Source organism: Parastagonospora nodorum (assembly GCF_000146915.1).
Source record: "Parastagonospora nodorum SN15 chromosome Unknown scaffold_7, whole genome shotgun sequence".
NCBI classification, from domain to species: Eukaryota; Fungi; Ascomycota; class Dothideomycetes; order Pleosporales; family Phaeosphaeriaceae; genus Parastagonospora; species Parastagonospora nodorum.
The window spans coordinates 1,101,603-1,118,582 of NW_001884555.1; the positions used below are offsets into that span (position 1 = coordinate 1,101,603).

At 54.3% G+C, this 16,980-nt stretch overlaps 9 protein-coding genes across 9 annotated transcripts in view; 5 read left to right on the forward strand and 4 right to left on the reverse strand.

Moving 5' to 3' along the window:
* Window positions 1–378: 378 nt before the first annotated feature.
* SNOG_05287 (hypothetical protein) lies at window positions 379–963 on the forward strand (the record flags this gene model as incomplete). Its single annotated transcript, XM_001795642.1, has 1 exon — window positions 379–963. One exon carries the CDS (start codon window positions 379–381, stop codon window positions 961–963), a length of 585 nt encoding a protein of 194 aa, XP_001795694.1.
* Window positions 964–1,178: 215 nt separating this feature from the next.
* Window positions 1,179–2,784, reverse strand: SNOG_05288 (hypothetical protein; the record flags this gene model as incomplete). The annotated part of the gene is given in 5 exon segments (XM_001795643.1): window positions 1,179–1,841; window positions 1,892–1,988; window positions 2,040–2,267; window positions 2,287–2,603; window positions 2,661–2,784. The coding sequence occupies 5 exon segments, from the start codon at window positions 2,782–2,784 to the stop codon at window positions 1,606–1,608; spliced, it is 1,002 nt and encodes a 333-aa protein (XP_001795695.1). The 3' UTR covers window positions 1,179–1,605.
* A 307-nt stretch (window positions 2,785–3,091) lies between these two features.
* SNOG_05289 (hypothetical protein) lies at window positions 3,092–3,683 on the forward strand (the record flags this gene model as incomplete). Its single annotated transcript, XM_001795644.1, has 2 exons — window positions 3,092–3,449; window positions 3,505–3,683. 2 exons carry the CDS (start codon window positions 3,092–3,094, stop codon window positions 3,681–3,683), a joined length of 537 nt encoding a protein of 178 aa, XP_001795696.1.
* A 669-nt stretch (window positions 3,684–4,352) lies between these two features.
* SNOG_05290 (hypothetical protein) lies at window positions 4,353–6,361 on the forward strand (the record flags this gene model as incomplete). The annotated part of the gene is made up of 5 exons (XM_001795645.1): window positions 4,353–4,396; window positions 4,436–5,090; window positions 5,141–5,576; window positions 5,626–6,012; window positions 6,057–6,361. The coding sequence occupies 5 exons, from the start codon at window positions 4,353–4,355 to the stop codon at window positions 6,359–6,361; spliced, it is 1,827 nt and encodes a 608-aa protein (XP_001795697.1).
* A 326-nt stretch (window positions 6,362–6,687) lies between these two features.
* SNOG_05291 (hypothetical protein) lies at window positions 6,688–9,337 on the reverse strand (the record flags this gene model as incomplete). The annotated part of the gene is made up of 5 exons (XM_001795646.1): window positions 6,688–7,231; window positions 7,299–8,134; window positions 8,255–8,471; window positions 8,521–9,203; window positions 9,305–9,337. 5 exons carry the CDS (start codon window positions 9,335–9,337, stop codon window positions 6,688–6,690), a joined length of 2,313 nt encoding a protein of 770 aa, XP_001795698.1.
* Window positions 9,338–9,376: 39 nt separating this feature from the next.
* On the reverse strand, window positions 9,377–9,828 carry SNOG_05292 (hypothetical protein; the record flags this gene model as incomplete). Its single annotated transcript, XM_001795647.1, has 2 exons — window positions 9,377–9,579; window positions 9,702–9,828. 2 exons carry the CDS (start codon window positions 9,826–9,828, stop codon window positions 9,377–9,379), a joined length of 330 nt encoding a protein of 109 aa, XP_001795699.1.
* Window positions 9,829–10,557: 729 nt separating this feature from the next.
* On the forward strand, window positions 10,558–13,083 carry SNOG_05293 (hypothetical protein; the record flags this gene model as incomplete). Its single annotated transcript, XM_001795648.1, has 5 exons — window positions 10,558–10,680; window positions 10,739–11,508; window positions 11,561–11,855; window positions 11,893–12,538; window positions 12,671–13,083. The coding sequence occupies 5 exons, from the start codon at window positions 10,558–10,560 to the stop codon at window positions 13,081–13,083; spliced, it is 2,247 nt and encodes a 748-aa protein (XP_001795700.1).
* Window positions 13,084–13,180: 97 nt separating this feature from the next.
* On the reverse strand, window positions 13,181–14,704 carry SNOG_05294 (hypothetical protein; the record flags this gene model as incomplete). The annotated part of the gene is made up of 4 exons (XM_001795649.1): window positions 13,181–13,432; window positions 13,538–14,031; window positions 14,127–14,170; window positions 14,319–14,704. The coding sequence occupies 4 exons, from the start codon at window positions 14,702–14,704 to the stop codon at window positions 13,181–13,183; spliced, it is 1,176 nt and encodes a 391-aa protein (XP_001795701.1).
* A 32-nt stretch (window positions 14,705–14,736) lies between these two features.
* Window positions 14,737–16,980, forward strand: part of SNOG_05295 (hypothetical protein) — a gene marked incomplete at both ends in the record, with an annotated part of 2,826 nt that continues 582 nt past the window's right edge. The window contains 4 exons of the mRNA XM_001795650.1: window positions 14,737–15,075; window positions 15,125–15,694; window positions 15,858–16,391; window positions 16,554–16,914. Coding sequence (XP_001795702.1) covers window positions 14,737–15,075; window positions 15,125–15,694; window positions 15,858–16,391; window positions 16,554–16,914 — 1,804 coding nt within the window. The remainder of the gene's footprint in view (window positions 15,076–15,124; window positions 15,695–15,857; window positions 16,392–16,553; window positions 16,915–16,980) is intronic.

Genomic DNA, 16,980 nt, shown 5'->3' on the forward strand with positions numbered 1-16,980 from the left:
GCGTCCTTTGCGTGAGTCAAGCTCCGAACACTCACACGAGGAGCCAAAAGATGCCCCTCCAATCAGTACCCCACCATAAAAACGCCACACAATGCGCCACAGACCCTGGATTTTGGACCAGGTCAACCTTGTGGCCATGCAATCTGGGCGAACCTAAATTGAAGTGCTTTCATCGATCTTACACATACAGTACTTGACCTTTGCTAGTGTTTACGAAAGGTAACCTCGTTCAGCTGTATCAATCACATTCGAGTCATACCTAGCACTTCTTAAAGCTACCCACCACCACCCCCAAGAAATCAAAGGGCCTTCAGAAAATCAATCGTCACAAAAGAGGAAAACAAAAATTCACAGCCAAAACTGTCCCAGTAATCAAAAATGGCATCCACCCAATCCAAACCCCTCAACACCCACTCTTCCGCCGACCCCTTCGACATGTCCTCTCTCCTCACCCTCGAAGACACCCTCTACACCACCGCCTACGCCCAAGGCGCCTCGGACGGCAGCCGTGCGGGCCGTATCGAAGGGCGCATCTTCGGCCTAGAAAAGGGTTTCGAAAAGTTTGCTGCTTTGGGCGAATTACACGGCCGTAGTGTGGTATGGGGTGCTCGTGCTTTGACCACAACCACCGCCGCCGCAGAGAAAGAACAGCAGGAAGGGATGGAGAGGATGCCAAACCTCTCACAAAACCAACGATTAGTGAATAACGTCACGTTACTTCACTCGCTCACAGATCCGATGACGTTCAGCACCGAAAATACCGAAGAAGCTGTCGCTGACTTCGACGATCGCGTCAAGCGTGCTGGGGCGAAGGCGAAAGTCATTGAGCGCATTGTGGGCGAGACGGGAAAGTCACCTGATGGATCGCCGGCGCGAGGGAAGGCGAGGAATGTGAAGCTAAATGAGGGGAAGAAGGGGGATGATAGTATCGAGGACTTTGCTGGGTCGAGGCTGTTGCGCTGAACTGCTTTCTGAGGCATATGGTTCAAGACTGGATCATTGTATGCAGCTAGCATCGGACTGCATCTTGTTCGAAATTCACTGGGAGAGTGGGGGTCCGAAAGTGCGCAGGCCATTCAAGACAGGGTCCGACGCACCTCCCTCGGTGGCGCTCCGCATCGTACCATACCCAGAGTGGCATGACAACACAACCCGGCATGGCTTGTGGGAAAGGAGACCTGGATAGAAGAGCAGAGCGGTCTGTTGTGAACATTACTTTCTGGCACTATCCTAGATCTCGAGCTGGGTATAAGCCAGTAAACCCGCAGCACACAGTCCCGACACCGTGCTCGCACATAGGAGAAAAAGAGTTAACTCATCCGAACTAAAATAATAGTAAATCAAATGTAAAGTGTAGAAAGTATTGCCCCACAGCGGCCCGGGTTTCGTGCAGTTGCACTGGTATCAAGATCATCCTCTCCTCCGCTCGCCTAGCCGTCAGCCAAGCAACGTACGCTCGGACATGGATTCGAGGGGACCCGGGGGTCGACCGACCAACGTTCGCTCGGACATGACAGATATGGCATCCATAGGAATAGCAGCCCGTGACGGCAGACCACTCGGTCTCCCACCCGTGCTGTCAACGCGGCTATGGTTCGGGTGCTCCTAGTACCCGTTCATGGTCATGCGCTGACTGTTCCTGCTAAGTTCACGATCGGCGGATGGCGAAATGGGGCGCGAAGAGTGGCCGCCGACGGCAGAGCTCTCCTTGAGGGCGAGCAGCTGCTTAGCGCGGAAGGACTCGTAGTGGATTTGAGCGGTAGTCTCGATGAGGTCTTGCAGGTGGGTGCGAGTGAGGAAGTTGCGGAGGTAGACGAATTCGCAGTGGGTCTCGTCCTCAACTATGACAAGTCAGTGATATGCTCTGAGATAAAGAGCGGCGGCAACGTACCGTTGATGATGCCCCATTTGTTCTGGCGACCGCGAACGTTCCTACCGTTCACGACAACAGTGCGCTCTGAGCCAACAACAGCGAAGGGCAGGAGCTCCTATGTGAAGTTAGAAACAATCCTGGTTTGTGACTTGAGTTCAAAACATACCCGGATGGAGGTCTTGAGGGCAGCCTCCTCGGAGTCGTCCTCATCATTGTCGTAGGGGTACATGCGCAGGTTGTGGAACTGGAACTCCTCCTTTATCCGCTCCTTGAAGGCGGCACGCTCCTCGAGGGTCAAGCTGTCGCTCTTGGCAATGACAGGGACGACGTTCACAAACTCACTAAGCTTCTTGAGCACGACGATGTCAATGGGCTTCAGGGCGTGACCAGAGGGCTGGATAAAGAACAGGCACGCAGTGGATGCGCGTGTCCTGGAGGTATCGCTCACGCTGGGCGGTCAGCTCCTTGCGCAGGTAGGCGCTGTGCTGGTCCTTGATGTACTTGACAATGGGGTCCCAGCAGCGCTCGTTGTTGATAAGATCGCCGTAGCCAGGGGTGTCAACAATGTTGAGGCGCAGACGCACGCCATTCTCCTCGATGATGTGCGAGACCGGGTGGATGGTGGTGGTGGTGCGCGGCTCCTCGTCGGGCTGGAAGCGGCCCTTGCTGTCCATCAGGTGCGACGCGAAGATGGTGTTGATGAGCGTCGACTTTCCGAGACCGGTCTGGCCTGCAGGTAGGAAAGACAATTAGCTGGGGCACTGCACGTGGAATCAGTGCAGCTTACCGACGCAGATGACATTGAACTGGAAGCCCCGCTTGACGGTCTTCTTCTCAATCTGCTTGGTGATGCTGTCGAAACCGACATAGCTGTCCGGAAAGATGGACTGGGTCTGGTAGGCGGCAGCCATTGCGGGCGATGTGAGCCTCGGGGGCGGATAATTGAGGTCGAGAGAGATGGCGGTGGTGGTGGTGGAGTGAGACTCGGAGGCGGTCAACACTGGGAATGTTGTTGCAGGTAAAATCCAGGGACGTTGCAACTTTCTTGTGGAGTTGCAGCTGCGGGAAAGGGGGCAGCCACGAAGCGGTCACGCTAGCGCTGCGCGAGGGAAGGCGCGACTGGAGCTCCGACCGGGGTGCAATTTGTTCCAACATCACGAGCCTCACCCACATCAGGCCGGCATCAGCCACTGCGCATCCATTACGCCTCACAACACCATGGCGCTCGCTCGTCCGCTGCCTCCGCTGTGGCAGACACTGCTGCCCGCCGTCAATGGCCCCGTCCGACCCGTCCTGAACCTGCCGTTCCTGCAGCGCCTCGCGCAGCCATTCCGGACATTGCCCGCACCGCTCGCTGCCTTTGCGATACCGGCCATACAATTCCCGTCCTTTCCGTCCCTGGGAGATATTTGGGAGGGCATACTCAAGGCCGTGCCGAAGAAGAAGACGTCATATCGGAAGAAGCGACAACGGTTCATGGCGGGCAAGGGACTCAAAGACATTATTGCACTGGGCAGATGCTCCGCATGTGGGCGCGTGAAGCGGAGCCACATACTATGTCCATACTGCGTTGATGGTATGCATTGGTTCGAGTGAAACAGAGCCTAAGAAGTACTAACCATGACGCACAGCTATCAGGACGAACTTCTTTGGCCAGCTCAACTGGGCAATTCGCCGACCAACAACAAAGCAGTCCAAGCAAATGAAACGAGAGCGTCGCGACACAGAGTTGCGAAAGCGGACGGTGGAACCAGATCCAAGGCAGGAGAAAGCAGAGCAGATCCTCAAGCACACCGGATGGAAGGGTTGAAGGAGGTGTAGATTACGGCGTGAACGCCATGGACGGCACGAGAGAACATGTACGATGATTTGACTGTGTACAAAAACACTGCATCATGGGCGCACTTGGGCCTCGGAGTTGATTTGTACATTGCCCTTGTAGCAATATGGGGCTGTTCCTCAATAGGAAACACACTGAAGGAACATAAGAGTTAGACCGCAATTGATAGACTACGATTTATTGGTTCTTCGTTGCTAGCTGTCATCTATGGAAATTCCCAAACACAAGCCAGTTGCCATTACTTTTCATGTTCAGTAGCGCGATGCTTCTCACTTCGGTCCGCCGACAGCCTCCGAAAGACACCTTCATCATGTTGCGCAGACGTACACGCAATTCTCTAACAAAGTGATCATCATACACCATCGCACATGCAATTAGGTCCAGTATCAAAACATTGCGTCAAATGATAGTCGGGTACAGGACCAATATCGCTGCGCTAGGAACTAATAATAAAGTGTGGCTGGTGACGTAGCGCCACACCTCCGCCCGCGTGGGTGGAAACAATCGCTCCCGCGTTGCATCGGGACACGATTCGCCAAAGCAAGACATCTACAAATGCTCCCTTGCACGTTCTCTCCTCCTCAGTGATCCTGACCTTGGAAGTCATGCGCCACAGAAGCCAATCATAACATTGCAACCATGTCTGCGCAAGAAGCAACAGATGCCCTGAACCAGAGTGGTAGGTGAGCTTACAGCTTCCGCTGAGATGAGGCCGCGCGGAGCCTCGGAGGTGTATCCAAGGGCCACCAGAACTCGCAGCTGACCAGGAAAACAGGCTCGGTATCCAAGTCGCAGAAGAAGAAGAACAAGAAGAAGAATGCTGCGAACAAAGCACAAGAGTCGGATAAGGTGAACGGCACCCAAACAGCGTCGCAAGCCGAGGAGCATGACGAGGCAGAAGATGGAGAGGAACAGCCGTCAGCCGCGCAACATAACGACCCCGATGCCGACGACGTAGACGACGAAGAGCGACCGCTCTCTCCGGCCACCATTCAAGCCAATGGCACACAACACCACAGCATATCGTCCGCAGTGGCACTCGGGCTCTCCAGATCACGGTCGCAGCAGGGCCTGTCGCCTTCACCACCACCCCCTGCAGATACTAGCGCGCGGCTTGACGCGGTCGCGAAGGAACGCGATGCGCTGCGGCAGGAAGTCACAGAGCTGAGGAAGAGCTTGGAGAGCATACAGAGCAAACACAACAGTCAGCCCTCAGAGCAGTCCGACACCGACCATGAGGCCGAGATCCAAAGTCTGCGCGAAGAGTTGGAAGAAGCGAATGAAGGGAAGGAACATTTCGAGACACAGTACAAGAACCTGTTAGGCCGGGTCAGCTCGATCAAAACCAGTTTGGGAGATCGCATGAAGGCTGATGCTGTGAGTTGTCCATCCTCCGTCACATAATCAGCTCTTGCTAACAGTCGCAGGCTCGGATTGAGGAGTTCCAGAGTCAAGTCGCAGACCTCGAAGAGCAGGTCCGCGAACTGCAAGACAACAACAACACTCTCAAGGACGAATTGGCAAAGCTTCGAAAGGAGAATGAGACACAGGCCGGGGAGATTTCAGAGCTGCGAACTCGATCAACTCTTTCGCAGAGCAACTGGGTCAAGGAGCGCGACGAATTGATATCTCGTGAAGCATATGCGCGGGAAGAATTTGAAAATGCGAAACAGGCCATGCAGGACTGGGAAGTGCTCGCCATGAACGAGCGCTCGTTACGTGAGACTCTTACAGAAAAAGACGCCGAGCTGAGAGAGCAGCTCGAGACTTTGCGAGAAGAATACGAGAAGGCCGCTCGAGACAGAGACACGAATGGCCAAAATGTCGAAGGCCTGCAGAAGGCTTTGCAAGAAGTCCAGACGTGTATGTTCCGTCAAGAATATCAAAAGACCTCTATACTGACAGCCCACAGTGCGGCGACAAGAGCTCAAAAACTCCGTCGAGACGTACGAATCCCAACTCAACGATCTCCGCAAACAAGTCCAAGCGGCCGAAAGCGCCTCCGCCGCGGCGAAAGCAACCGTCGAATCCACCCAGAAGGAGCTCGAACGCGCCCTGCCCTTTGAAAAAGAAGTCAAAGAAAAGAACCTCCTGATCGGGAAGCTCCGCCACGAAGCTGTCACCCTAAACGAGCACCTCACCAAAGCCCTGCGCATCCTGAAAAAGGGCCGCCCAGAAGACAACGTCGACAAGCAGATTATCACGAATTACTTCCTGCACTTTTTGGGCCTGGACAGGAGTGATCCGAAGAAGTTTGAGGCGCTGCAGCTTATTTCGGCGTTGTTGGGGTGGACGGATGGTGAGTTCCTCCCTTCTACCTATATAAGATTAAAGTGATGGCAGGATTTATTAACTTCGAAATAGAGCAACGCGAACAAGCCGGCCTCGCCCGCCCCGGCGGCGCATCAACGTCCTCCGGCCTGCGCATTCCCATGTCGTCGTTCCGACGCACGCCTTCCACCCCCTCGCTCAATAGCATCAGCGACCCGATGCTGATGGCGAGCAGTTCGAGCAACAAAGAATCGCTGGCGGAGTTGTGGCAGGACTTTTTGGAGCGCGAGGCGGCGGAGGGGAAAGATGGGGTGCGCAGGGAGAGTGGAAGCGCGACGAGTCCGCCGCCGAAGGGGGAGCGGGCTGGGGAGAAATAGGTATGAGGGGTGTAGATGTATGAATATGATATGGATACTATTTTTAGGGGAGGGAGGACCTATCTAGGAGAGAATCAATTGATGTTTGTCTCCATGCATTATTAGAGCATGTGTTGCTTCATTTGTGCTTTCTGTACAATCGGGTGCCATTCCTCACATCATCATCTGCCTTGCTCATTTATTTCCGCTGCAATACATGCGCATGCGTGAGAATGCTTCGTGACATATAGATCGACTCCAGGCGCACTGGCGAACGGCCTCAAGGGTCAGTAGGCTCTCTACTATAATCATAATCATACCATGTACGTCTGATCCAGCGCGTCAGACTACGACGTCCTCACCGTCAGTTCCCCACCAAACATCTTGCCCACTCTGAACATAGTTCGCGACCGCTTGCCCTTTTCTCCGTCCTTGAATGCCAACTCGGTCTGGCCATCATTGACTGGAATCATATTGTACGGCAAATTGAAGACTTCCCTCAGAGTCCGGGAGGTTCCGTCGTCGTCGATGTCCATATCGTGGTCCGCCTCGCGTAGGCCCTTAACTGCTGTTCTTGCGGGCGCCTGCCAAGCTCCGTCCCTCTCCTCGTGGATGTCTACCAGGTTGTACCGGCGCTTGTGTGCGAGTCGTTGCCCGGATCCGAAATATGTCTTTCGCGATGGCCTTGCTTTGATTTCTTCAATCTTTCGTGCTTTTTCTTCTTGAGCCATGGTATCGATGGTAGGCTGGGAGGCCGGAGATATTGCGACTATCATGAATGACTCCAGTCCAGTATCATTGCCTATGTCCGGCAGCTTGAACGCCTGGCGTGGAACTGATCGCTTGAAAGGATTGAACGACGGGTCGTTGGCAGCTTGCTTTGCTATCGAGCTTGGCTGCTCACAAGAATCGACCATATTCGGTCCTGATCGATGGTCTACCATCGGCTTGAGCAGACTATGGAGTGGTTTTCGCCGCCCTCTTTGCTGCTAGAGGTCGTTTGCTCCGCGGTTTGCCATCACCGGAGGGAACCGGCTCAAGCGGTACGGGCATTTGACGAGGCTCCGGTGAGTCAAGGAACTCTGAATACTCTGCCTCAAACTGCGCTCGAAACGTTGCATTACTGAACCCATAATGCTTCTTATTGCCGTGTGTTCCGGGATTCTTGATATTGCGTCCCTGAAACTCCTCGAACCACGAGAGAGCTGATCGGACGTTCACTTCCCAATTACCTTCACCAACACGTAAGTGAGGGAATGTGGAAACCAGCCAGAGAACGATTTGGGACGTCGTCATATAATGCCCATTTGCAGCGACTAGTGCTATCCTCGCAAGCTGTCGACTTGTATATCGCTTCCTGACTTTCATCCCGTTATGGATTGCTGGCCGATCGGCGATTGACGTATCGTCACCATTCGGGGATGTGGTACCTACTTGAGGGCTTGTTGAATTTTTGGTCGAACGCGTCTTTGTCTCTGGCTCAGAATTCAGAGCACTGCTTCGATCTTGGTCTGAGTCCTGATCTGAGTCCTGATCAGCAGGTACAGGTGTCGAGGAGGAATTGTCCTTGGTCGCAGAAAAGACACTGGAAATACTCTGGTCAGAACCATGCTTCGTTCTACTGTGTGAATCGCCGAACGACCTGGGTTTACTGATTTCCTGACGCTGAACTGATCCCGAGAGCTGTTGCTTTTTTGGCGTTTGCCGCGATGAGACATCGGCTCGATGGAGTATCTCTGCAACTTTGTGATTCGTAGTCACGCTGAGTTTACTGTTGAGCTTTCGAGTGAGCATCTGGGGAGGCGCATCAGTATCATGACATGGAGATACGACATGTTTGGAAGAGGAAAATTTTATAGAGTCCGCAGCCAAGTTGAGTGGACAGCTCGTGTTCAGATGAGCAATTTCACAAACCTTCTTTTGCTTTGTCTTTGGTGTGCCGGCTACAAGGCTAGTTTGAAACCAGTGCAATGGGCCCTGGTCAGCGGCTTTGTCCGATGTTGGTGCTACTTCTACAGGCACGGGACGTTTCGATCTTTCATATGTCTGATTCGAAGTGCTGGCCTCCGGTGTGTCTGGTATTTCAGTCTTCTCTGACTTGTTGATAATTGATCGTTCATGGCATGTCTGACTACATTCTGGGTCAATAGTCAATCATAGTAAAAGGTTACGGGGCATACCATAGGACCTCGGTGCTTCCCTTCTTCGCTAACACTCGCTGTGTCTGACAGATCGAGCAAAAGGCAGTCGTACTTGCAACTTTCGCATGCGACTTCGGTTCGATGAGCAAAGAGCTGTCGTCGGGCGAAGTGGCCTCGGAATCTGCGCCACTATGTAGGATGGGCATAGGCTCAGGCGTATATAGTTGACTGGATCTTTGCGTGGGTGTGTTTGGGACTTCGATGACCTCAATGTCTTCGACATTAAACAATTGGCACATAGAAGCCTCATTTGGCGTGTTGCTTGGTAGAACGGCTTCCTCAAGCAGTTCCTGATCAATGATCTCTTCTTCAAGAGCACCGAAATCTACTGAGTCTAGCGCCTTCGTCTCAAAAAAGTTTTTTGCGGGAGTTCTCAAGCATACGGACTCGTCGGCATTGTCCTGGTCTTCAGCACAACCGTCGAGAGAAATGGATGCACCGTTCTGCGTATGTACAGGTGGCTTCACCAAAGCAGCCAGTTCGTCGATGTGTGCACGCGCTTTCTGTGGCTTGGAAAGCTCTGGCTGTGGAACGATATTTTCCTGCAACGCAGAGAGCCATCCTTTCGTAGCAGCCTTAGAATCGACAGGCGTGGATCCGCCGATGGGTTCAAGTAGAGATCTTCTTAATCGCGATGCATCTTTCGTCTCGATACCGAGACACTTGAAACACCTCCATGAGAGCCTTCATTTGTCAGCGGATGTGAGAATGCAGCACGAATCGAGCACTCACATATCAGCCCCCTCGGCAGGTGAAGGCTTACAACAGCTGTCGTGGTAACATCTCTGGCAACCATTACAATATACGAGTGGATCGTATGTCACCTTTGCACTCTTCAAACAGACTCGGCAGAGAGTTCGGTTTTGTGGTCCTGGGGTATTGGCGATTTCAGTCCGATGTTCTTGGTCACTGAGCCTACACGGAAGAAGGCGACCCCAGCCTGATGACTGTAAAGAACATCTGGATCTCTCCGGATTGTGAGGCGGTCCATTTGGCTCATTGTTCGCTGGCTTTGAAAATGGCGCAAATTCACTGTACCTTGGACTGGTTAGTAGTTGCCACGCAGTTGACCTCTTTGCCTCACCTATGAGGCACGTCTTTCTGATGTAGAGCTAAATGTGCTGGCAAAGCGCTTGTCCTCGGTGAATCAGCGATAGTACGCTCGGGTCCACTGCGTTGACGTCTCAGCGGTGGCGGCGATATGTCCACACGTGCTGGGAGTTTGTCTCCAGTAGGACGATCACTCGCACAGCTCTGCAAATTGACAGCTCGTGTCGCATCAGCCATAATTAGAGCCTTGTGATTATCAGGTCATGTGTGCTCCGCAATTGCTTAATTTCTAGTGTGTCGATGACGTGCAGTCAGCGTTGGTCTCGATAAGCGCGTTTGTTAACAGATGATGGCAGAGCGCATCAGATCTTTTCAGTTTTATTGTAACAGCAGCATTTCGCCCGTCGGAGGCTTCCTCCTGAGTGCGATTGTGGGACCATTGCATGCAGGCATAAACTCCAGCGATACCAAAGTCGTGCAATAGCACACATGGGAAACCATCACGACTTTCTGCGATCTAACCTTTTACCAGTAGTCATCATGCAATCTTGCTCGTGGGGTGTGGCGTCGCTTGGGGGTGATTGAACATACCTTTCGTCAGACGTGACCACATGCAGACCACTGATCGGCGCTGTTCTACCGCGGTTTGCTCGTCTTGGACCGAACAAGGCGCCGCTTTCTGGAAGTAGATAGGAAAGGCAGCTTGCGTACGGACATATGAGCTAGGTATGGGGTAGGTTGGAGTAACAAAGTAACAAAGACTTGGTCAAGGTGGTTGTGGTTGTGATTCCAAGTGAGGACGCACGCGCTAGACGTTAGTGGGAACCGAAGTTGACGCGGAATCACGTGCCAAATTGCGGCCTCAGGCCGGTTCCGGTGGGGCAGGCGCATCTGTCCTCAGGTGCTCGCCGGCGGGATGTAGCACCGCCACATCTCTACATCCTTCTCGAGCGTTATCTGGTGGAAATGGACTTCCTCAAGTCTGCGGTTGCGTCAGCCATCTCCAAGGGGCCAGCGTTTGGCTACTCGTTTGGAGACCGCGTGGATCTTAACGACTCCATCTGGACATTGCACAACGGCACAAAGCGAGTATGGCCCGGATGTCTACACATATCTGGGGCAGTCCCAGCTAACATGGATTCGCTAGGAAGACGGCTCAAAGTGTAGCATATTCGCCTTTGACATTACTGCAAATCGAAATCGACTGCCCCTCGCCCGAAATGCGCTCCGTAAACTACGCACCCTGCGCCATCCAGGTGTCGTGAAAGTCCTGGACACAGTAGAGACAGAAACGTACATCTATATCGCCACTGAAAGACTGAGTCCGTTGAGTTGGCATGTGAAGCGGAAGAGCTTGACCGAGGAGACGACAAAATGGGGTCTACACAATATCGCGAAGACGCTGAAGTTCGTCAATGCGGACGCCTCGTCGATACATGGTTGTATACGCCCGGCCTCCATATTTTTCAGTGAAAGCGGCGAGTGGAAACTTGGTGGTTTCGACGCACTAAGCTCTGTCAAGGAAGACGACTCGATATTACCTACCTATGGTGGTCTGATACCGGACGCCGGACGGTACATGGCGCCGGAGGTCTCCAAGGGCGGCTGGGAGGTCATCAAGCAGAACCCAACACATGCAGTGGACGCATACAACTTCGGTGTCCTGATCTTCGAGGTGTTCAATGGGAGCTACAATAGCAGTGACCAGCTGGGGCAAATGAAGAGCATTCCACCAACCATGCACCAGGCGTACAAACGGTTGCTGAACCCTAGCCCGAAGGCACGCATGAGTGTTGGTCAATTTCTCGATCAGGGGAAGCGCATAGGGGGCTTTTTTCAGACTCCACTGATCCAAGTCACCGAAGACATCGACAATCTTGGTCTCAAAGCGGAGGAAGAAAGGAATGAGCTGCTTGGGTAAGAGAATCACCACTTGCCAGCCGTATTATGCAGCACTGACGGTTCACAGAAAGCTAGATGAGGTGGCGGATGATTTCCCTGCCGACTTTTTCAAGATGAAAGTCTTGCCCGAACTGCTCAAATCTGTCGAATTCGGTGGTGGCGGCGCCAAAGTGTTCAGTACGGTGATGCAAATAGGACAGAAGCTCTCTGATGACGAGTATGAGACTCAAATCACTCCGGTCGTTGTTCGATTGTTTGCAAACCCGGACAGAGGAATTCGAGTCTGCTTACTGGACAACCTACCCATGATGATCGACCATCTACCACAGAAGATTGTCAACGACAAGATTTTTCCACAATTGGTAAGCTCGGAAAAAGTAGATATACAATGCTCGATAGCTAATGATCATTCAGGTCACTGGTTTCTCAGATGTCGCACCAGTGGTGCGAGAGCAGACAGTCAAGGCTGTCCTCACCATAGTCCCAAAATTGTCAGATCGCATCATCAACGGCGAGCTACTGCGACACCTAGCAAAGACAGCGAACGATGAGCAACCAGGGATTCGGACGAACACAACTATCTGTCTCGGAAAGATTGCAAGGAATCTAGGGGCCAGCAGCCGGGCAAAGGTTCTGTCAGCCGCCTTCGCCCGCTCCCTTCGTGATCCCTTTGTTCACGCTCGAAATGCTGCTCTCATGGCCCTAGCTGCAACAGCTGATCTCTTCAGCGAGGAAGACTGCGCATCCAAGTTACTTCCCATCATGTGTCCCTCTCTAGTGGACAAGGAGAAGATGATTCGAGATCAGGCTCAGAAGAGCGTAGACATCTACATCTTGCGGATTCGAAAGTTCGCCGCGACGATGCCGGATACTGTACTACCACCGCCTGGCGTGACTGCTGGAGGAGCAGCTGCACCACGAATGGGAACACCCGCGAATGATACATCCTGGGCCGGATGGGCTATTTCGAGTTTCACAAACAAGCTCGCATCCACAAGTGGCGATATCGGGGCGTCTTCCAACACGAATGGCGCCGCAGATCAACGTTCATCTTCGGTACCCCCACCAGCATCAGCAGCTAAACCGCCAGTACCATTGGCCTCAAAACCAGGCATGCAGCTACACACGGCGAAAAGCACAACTACCATACCCACCATCACATCACCAGATCCGGTAGCGGCATTCGATGATGAAGCAGAAGACTTCAACAACGATTGGGGAGGTTTCGCCGACGACAACGAGACCACAGGACAAGCAGCTGAGGAAGAGGAAGATCCTTGGGGTGCACCTTCCGTATCGAAACCAACGTCAACGACATCGTACGACGACAAGGGCGAACCGGACTTTGCAGGCTGGTTAGCAGCTCAGTCAGGGGCCAAGAAAACGATCAAGAGCCCGCTTCCGAAGGGTTTGACAAAGTCAACAGTACCAGGGGCTAAATCAAACCGGCCGATCATTGGTGGGCGGTCGAGTACCACTGGGTCAGCAACGACCACTAGAAAAGTCCTTGTCCCGCCGAAGAAAGAAATCAAGAAAGAAGAGCCAAATGCAAAGGAGGATGAAGAGGAGGGCTGGGGCGACGCATGGTAGTGATGACAACTTGATGCTCCACGTAGAGACCATTGCATTGGGACGGCGTTCAGCTGGTAAGTTGTCTATACAAAAATGCATCATCGACACATGCTTCTCAGTGTTCATCTACTCTCTCCCATTCCCCTTCCAGTCTCTTTTCAGGTTCGAGTTCAGAAGCCTTGTTCGGCGAAAGCATACGCATGACCTTTGCATTGCCTCCACCCTTTCTCGTACCCGGGTATGTGCTGCTCGCTACAATGGCAACAGCACCGCATTTCGCTCTGATCACGGGATTTTTGATATCGTGCCGCAGCCAGAGACCGGGCTCCTTGGGCCACGGCTCCGCCATTGAATCCGCCGAGATCAACTCATGTATGAGCAGTCGTTCACCATTACTCAACATACACCAAGGATCCCCCAAGGCGCGCTGAACAGCCACTATCTCATGCAGACTTTTCTCCGCAAAGCATACCTTCCGGTCCTGTTTAGTCGTCTTGGGCGCATGCGCAATCGACCCAGCATACCATCCCACATCCCTATGCGGCGCAAGATACATCCGCTCCCTGAGTACATCCACCAGCATCCGCGCGCCCACCGCCGCTAACTCCTCGCCCAACCTCGCCGCAGTCGCATCCCGACTTATCGCTAACCCCGGCGCAGGCGTCTGCGCGAGCACCGTGCCGTGGTCGAAGCGCGTTGGGTGCAGCGTCTGTATCGACACGCCTGTTCGTTCGCGCCCGCGGAGGATCGCGTGTTCTATGGGCGCGGGACCGCGTAGGTCGGGGAGGAGGGAGGGGTGCACATTTAGGCCGCCGTGGGTAGCGAGGGAGAGGATGCGTGGAGGGATGAGGAGGCCGAAGGAAACGGCGATTATGAGGTTGATGGGGGTCGGGGGGGTCCAGGAAGTGAAGGTGTCGAGGGTGTGGGTGGGCAGGGCGAGGGACTGGGCGACGGGGTGGATGGGGACTGTGTATGTTAGAGTTGCATGGACAAGGTTTCTGGAAGTGAAGTGTGACAATAGGTAAATTTTGAAAATAGACGGTGAAGGAATTAGAACATACCTTCACGCAGATGTTTCAATCCGCGCCCCGAAGGTTTGGCCGGTCTGTGGACGACATCAATCGAGTGTATCAGATCTGGCGCACGGCGTCGCTCTTCATCTAGTGCTCGCAACGACGCGATGCTGAAGTTGTCCGAGCCGCAGAAGAGGATTCGCAGCGGTTCATGCAGGCGCGCGGTGACGCTGTACCCACGTCGCTGCACGGCCAGCGAACGCAGCGAAGCCGGCAAGTGCCAGAATTTCATGGCAGACGAAGGATGCGGTGTAGAGCCCAGATCTCGACTTGCGGAATGGCATGCCGTCCGGATTGGGCTTGGAGCAAACGCTCTGGCGAGGTGGGATGGCGTTTAGACACACGTTGGGCCAGCCACATCCTTGCATGCTGGCGCCACTTTCTGCTGGTGATCGCGATCCATTCCAGATTGCATGAGGGCGCACAGTACAAGTGCCCAACGGGGCCCGGTCGAGAGCGATGCTGATTGTTCGAGACTGGCCGTCGTGGTGCACGCATTCGGCGCGATTACCTGGTGTGTGACGTAGCCGCGAATCTTGCACATTTGATACCCAGACAGCCACCATCGTGACGAGCCACGCATACGCTCTGCTCTGGCATGTCATCCACCGCGATACCCAAGGTCGTGCCGGCGCAGTTGTCGTTCCTGGCCGTGTATAACCCCGCGCTTGGAACGAGCGACGAGACGTTCCACCAGCAGATTGTCTTCTACTACTCGCGGGCGGCCAAGGCGCGCTCGAAGCTCAGCAATGGAGATACACGACGGGACGAGGAGCTACGAGAGCAGGAGAATGAGAAGCTGCGGCAGGTCGGGCTGGCGCAGGGTATGGTGGGATTTGCGAAGAGCTTCTCCAATGGCGAGGCGGTAGACTCTGTGGAAACGCAGAAGTCGCGCATAGTGCTGCATGAGCTCGAGGCGGGATGGTGGATTCTGGCCGTAAGCGGAGCATGTGTGCTCTAACAGACGGCTTTCTGACACTTCGTAGTCTATCGACCTCACCCAGCTGCCTGCCGCCTCCCTCACGCGAACCGACTCAAGCACCAGCGTCAACGAGCCCGTCATCGAGTACTCGTCGCGCGAAGTCGCGCCGCCTGCGCTCCTGATCCAGCAGCTCGTGCGCGCACACTCGATATTCCTCCTTCACCATGGCACGACGCTCGAGCACATGTTCGCCAAGCACAAGCGCGACAAGTTCTGCAACATCCTCGACAAGTACTGGTCGCGCTTCGCCGCCAACTGGGATGTGCTTCTGCACGGGAGCCCGGCAGTGGACATGTACAGCGGCCTGAAGCTCGCGGCCGGCGGTGAGCTGGGCATGGGCGTGGGCGAGGAAGACTGGGGCAGCAGCGAGCGAGATGTGCTCGAGGACTTTGCGCGCAGGACGGAAGGGCTGGTGGACGTCATGGTGTCACGTTTCGGGGAGCCGTCGTCGCTACAGCACGCAAAGTCGTCCACAGATCCCAAGCATCTTGAGGCGTCCGAGTTGGAGCCGTGGATGGGCAGTGGCAGGAGCCCGGGTGCACCCGATGGTGTTGTCTTCTCTGGCATGGGAGCAGTGAGTCGAGCATCACTGCGAGATTTGTCCCAGTGGATTGAGACTATCTACTGCTACGGAGATCAAGCGTATGGCATACGTGAGAACTCCTACTTCGAATCGCAGAAAACGCAAAAGGCGTAACGTCCAGGCGCCGACAAGTCCACCTCCAGAGAACAGGAAGCCAGCGCCCAAGGACCGATCTGAGGTTGCAGCATCAAAACGTGAATCTGATCTTCCGCCTGGCATACCACCACCAATCGTTAAAGCTGTCGAGCAGTCCTTGGACAAGGCGTCTGCTGGCGTGGACAAGGGCGAAAAGAGTTCTGGTCAGGACCAAAAGCCGCTCCTCGCCTCGTTGGGCGACACGGAAACTTGGATGAAGTACATGACGCTTGGCTATGGCACAGCATGGGGTGGTGGAAAGAAGACTGAGGATGAAGTGCGCCCCGCAGCAAAACGGCAACCTACGCGCGAACGCTCCCCATCACCAGCCGCTATGCGGTACATCGAGCCGGAACCGGATGTTGACCTGGCAGAAGAGAAGCTCAAGATGCAAATCCGCCAAGAGAACGATGGCTATTTCCTTATCGGACTTAAGGGTGATATGTACGATGCGGAAGTGGATGAAGAGGACGACGATTGGAATCATCGTATCCCTCTTCGCACAGTGCATGTTGAGCTCCTTCAGAAGGAGACGACGCATCGAGTTCGGGGAGTGCGGAGTCAGAGGAGATGACGCCTTGGGAGAGGCCGACTTTCGAAAGGGAGCCGAGTACTGATTCTAGATCAGACACCGGACTTTCTCGGTTGCGTCCGGTCGTCTACGTGGTGAGTTGACTGACATATACAGCCTCATCACCTGCTAACACATGACCAGCATCGTCCTTTCATATATACTTTCTTGTTCAGCCATCGAACAAGCGCCCTGAGCATTGCCTCGTTTTACCGCGACATACACAACTTCTTCTCGCCCCTCCACCAATCCCTAGACAGAAACACGTCGCCCGAAAAAGTCGCAGCGCGCCTCTTCGCCGCATCAAACCCACACACAACCACCTCCTCAAGCCGCGGCTCCGACCCCAACACCCAGCCCATCTACGACCTCGTCTACGACCCCCGCACCCTCACCGTGCACTCCAGCCTCCCCAACATCCCTGACCCCGGCACCCTCATCGCCGAAGGCCCTCAGCAGCACCAGCGCCCACGCCTCGGGCTGGAGCCGCGTCGAAGCCCTCAACGTGCACTCGCAAAATCCTCGCCACGATATCCAGCACGCGCCGCAAACTTCTCCGAAATCGAGCGCA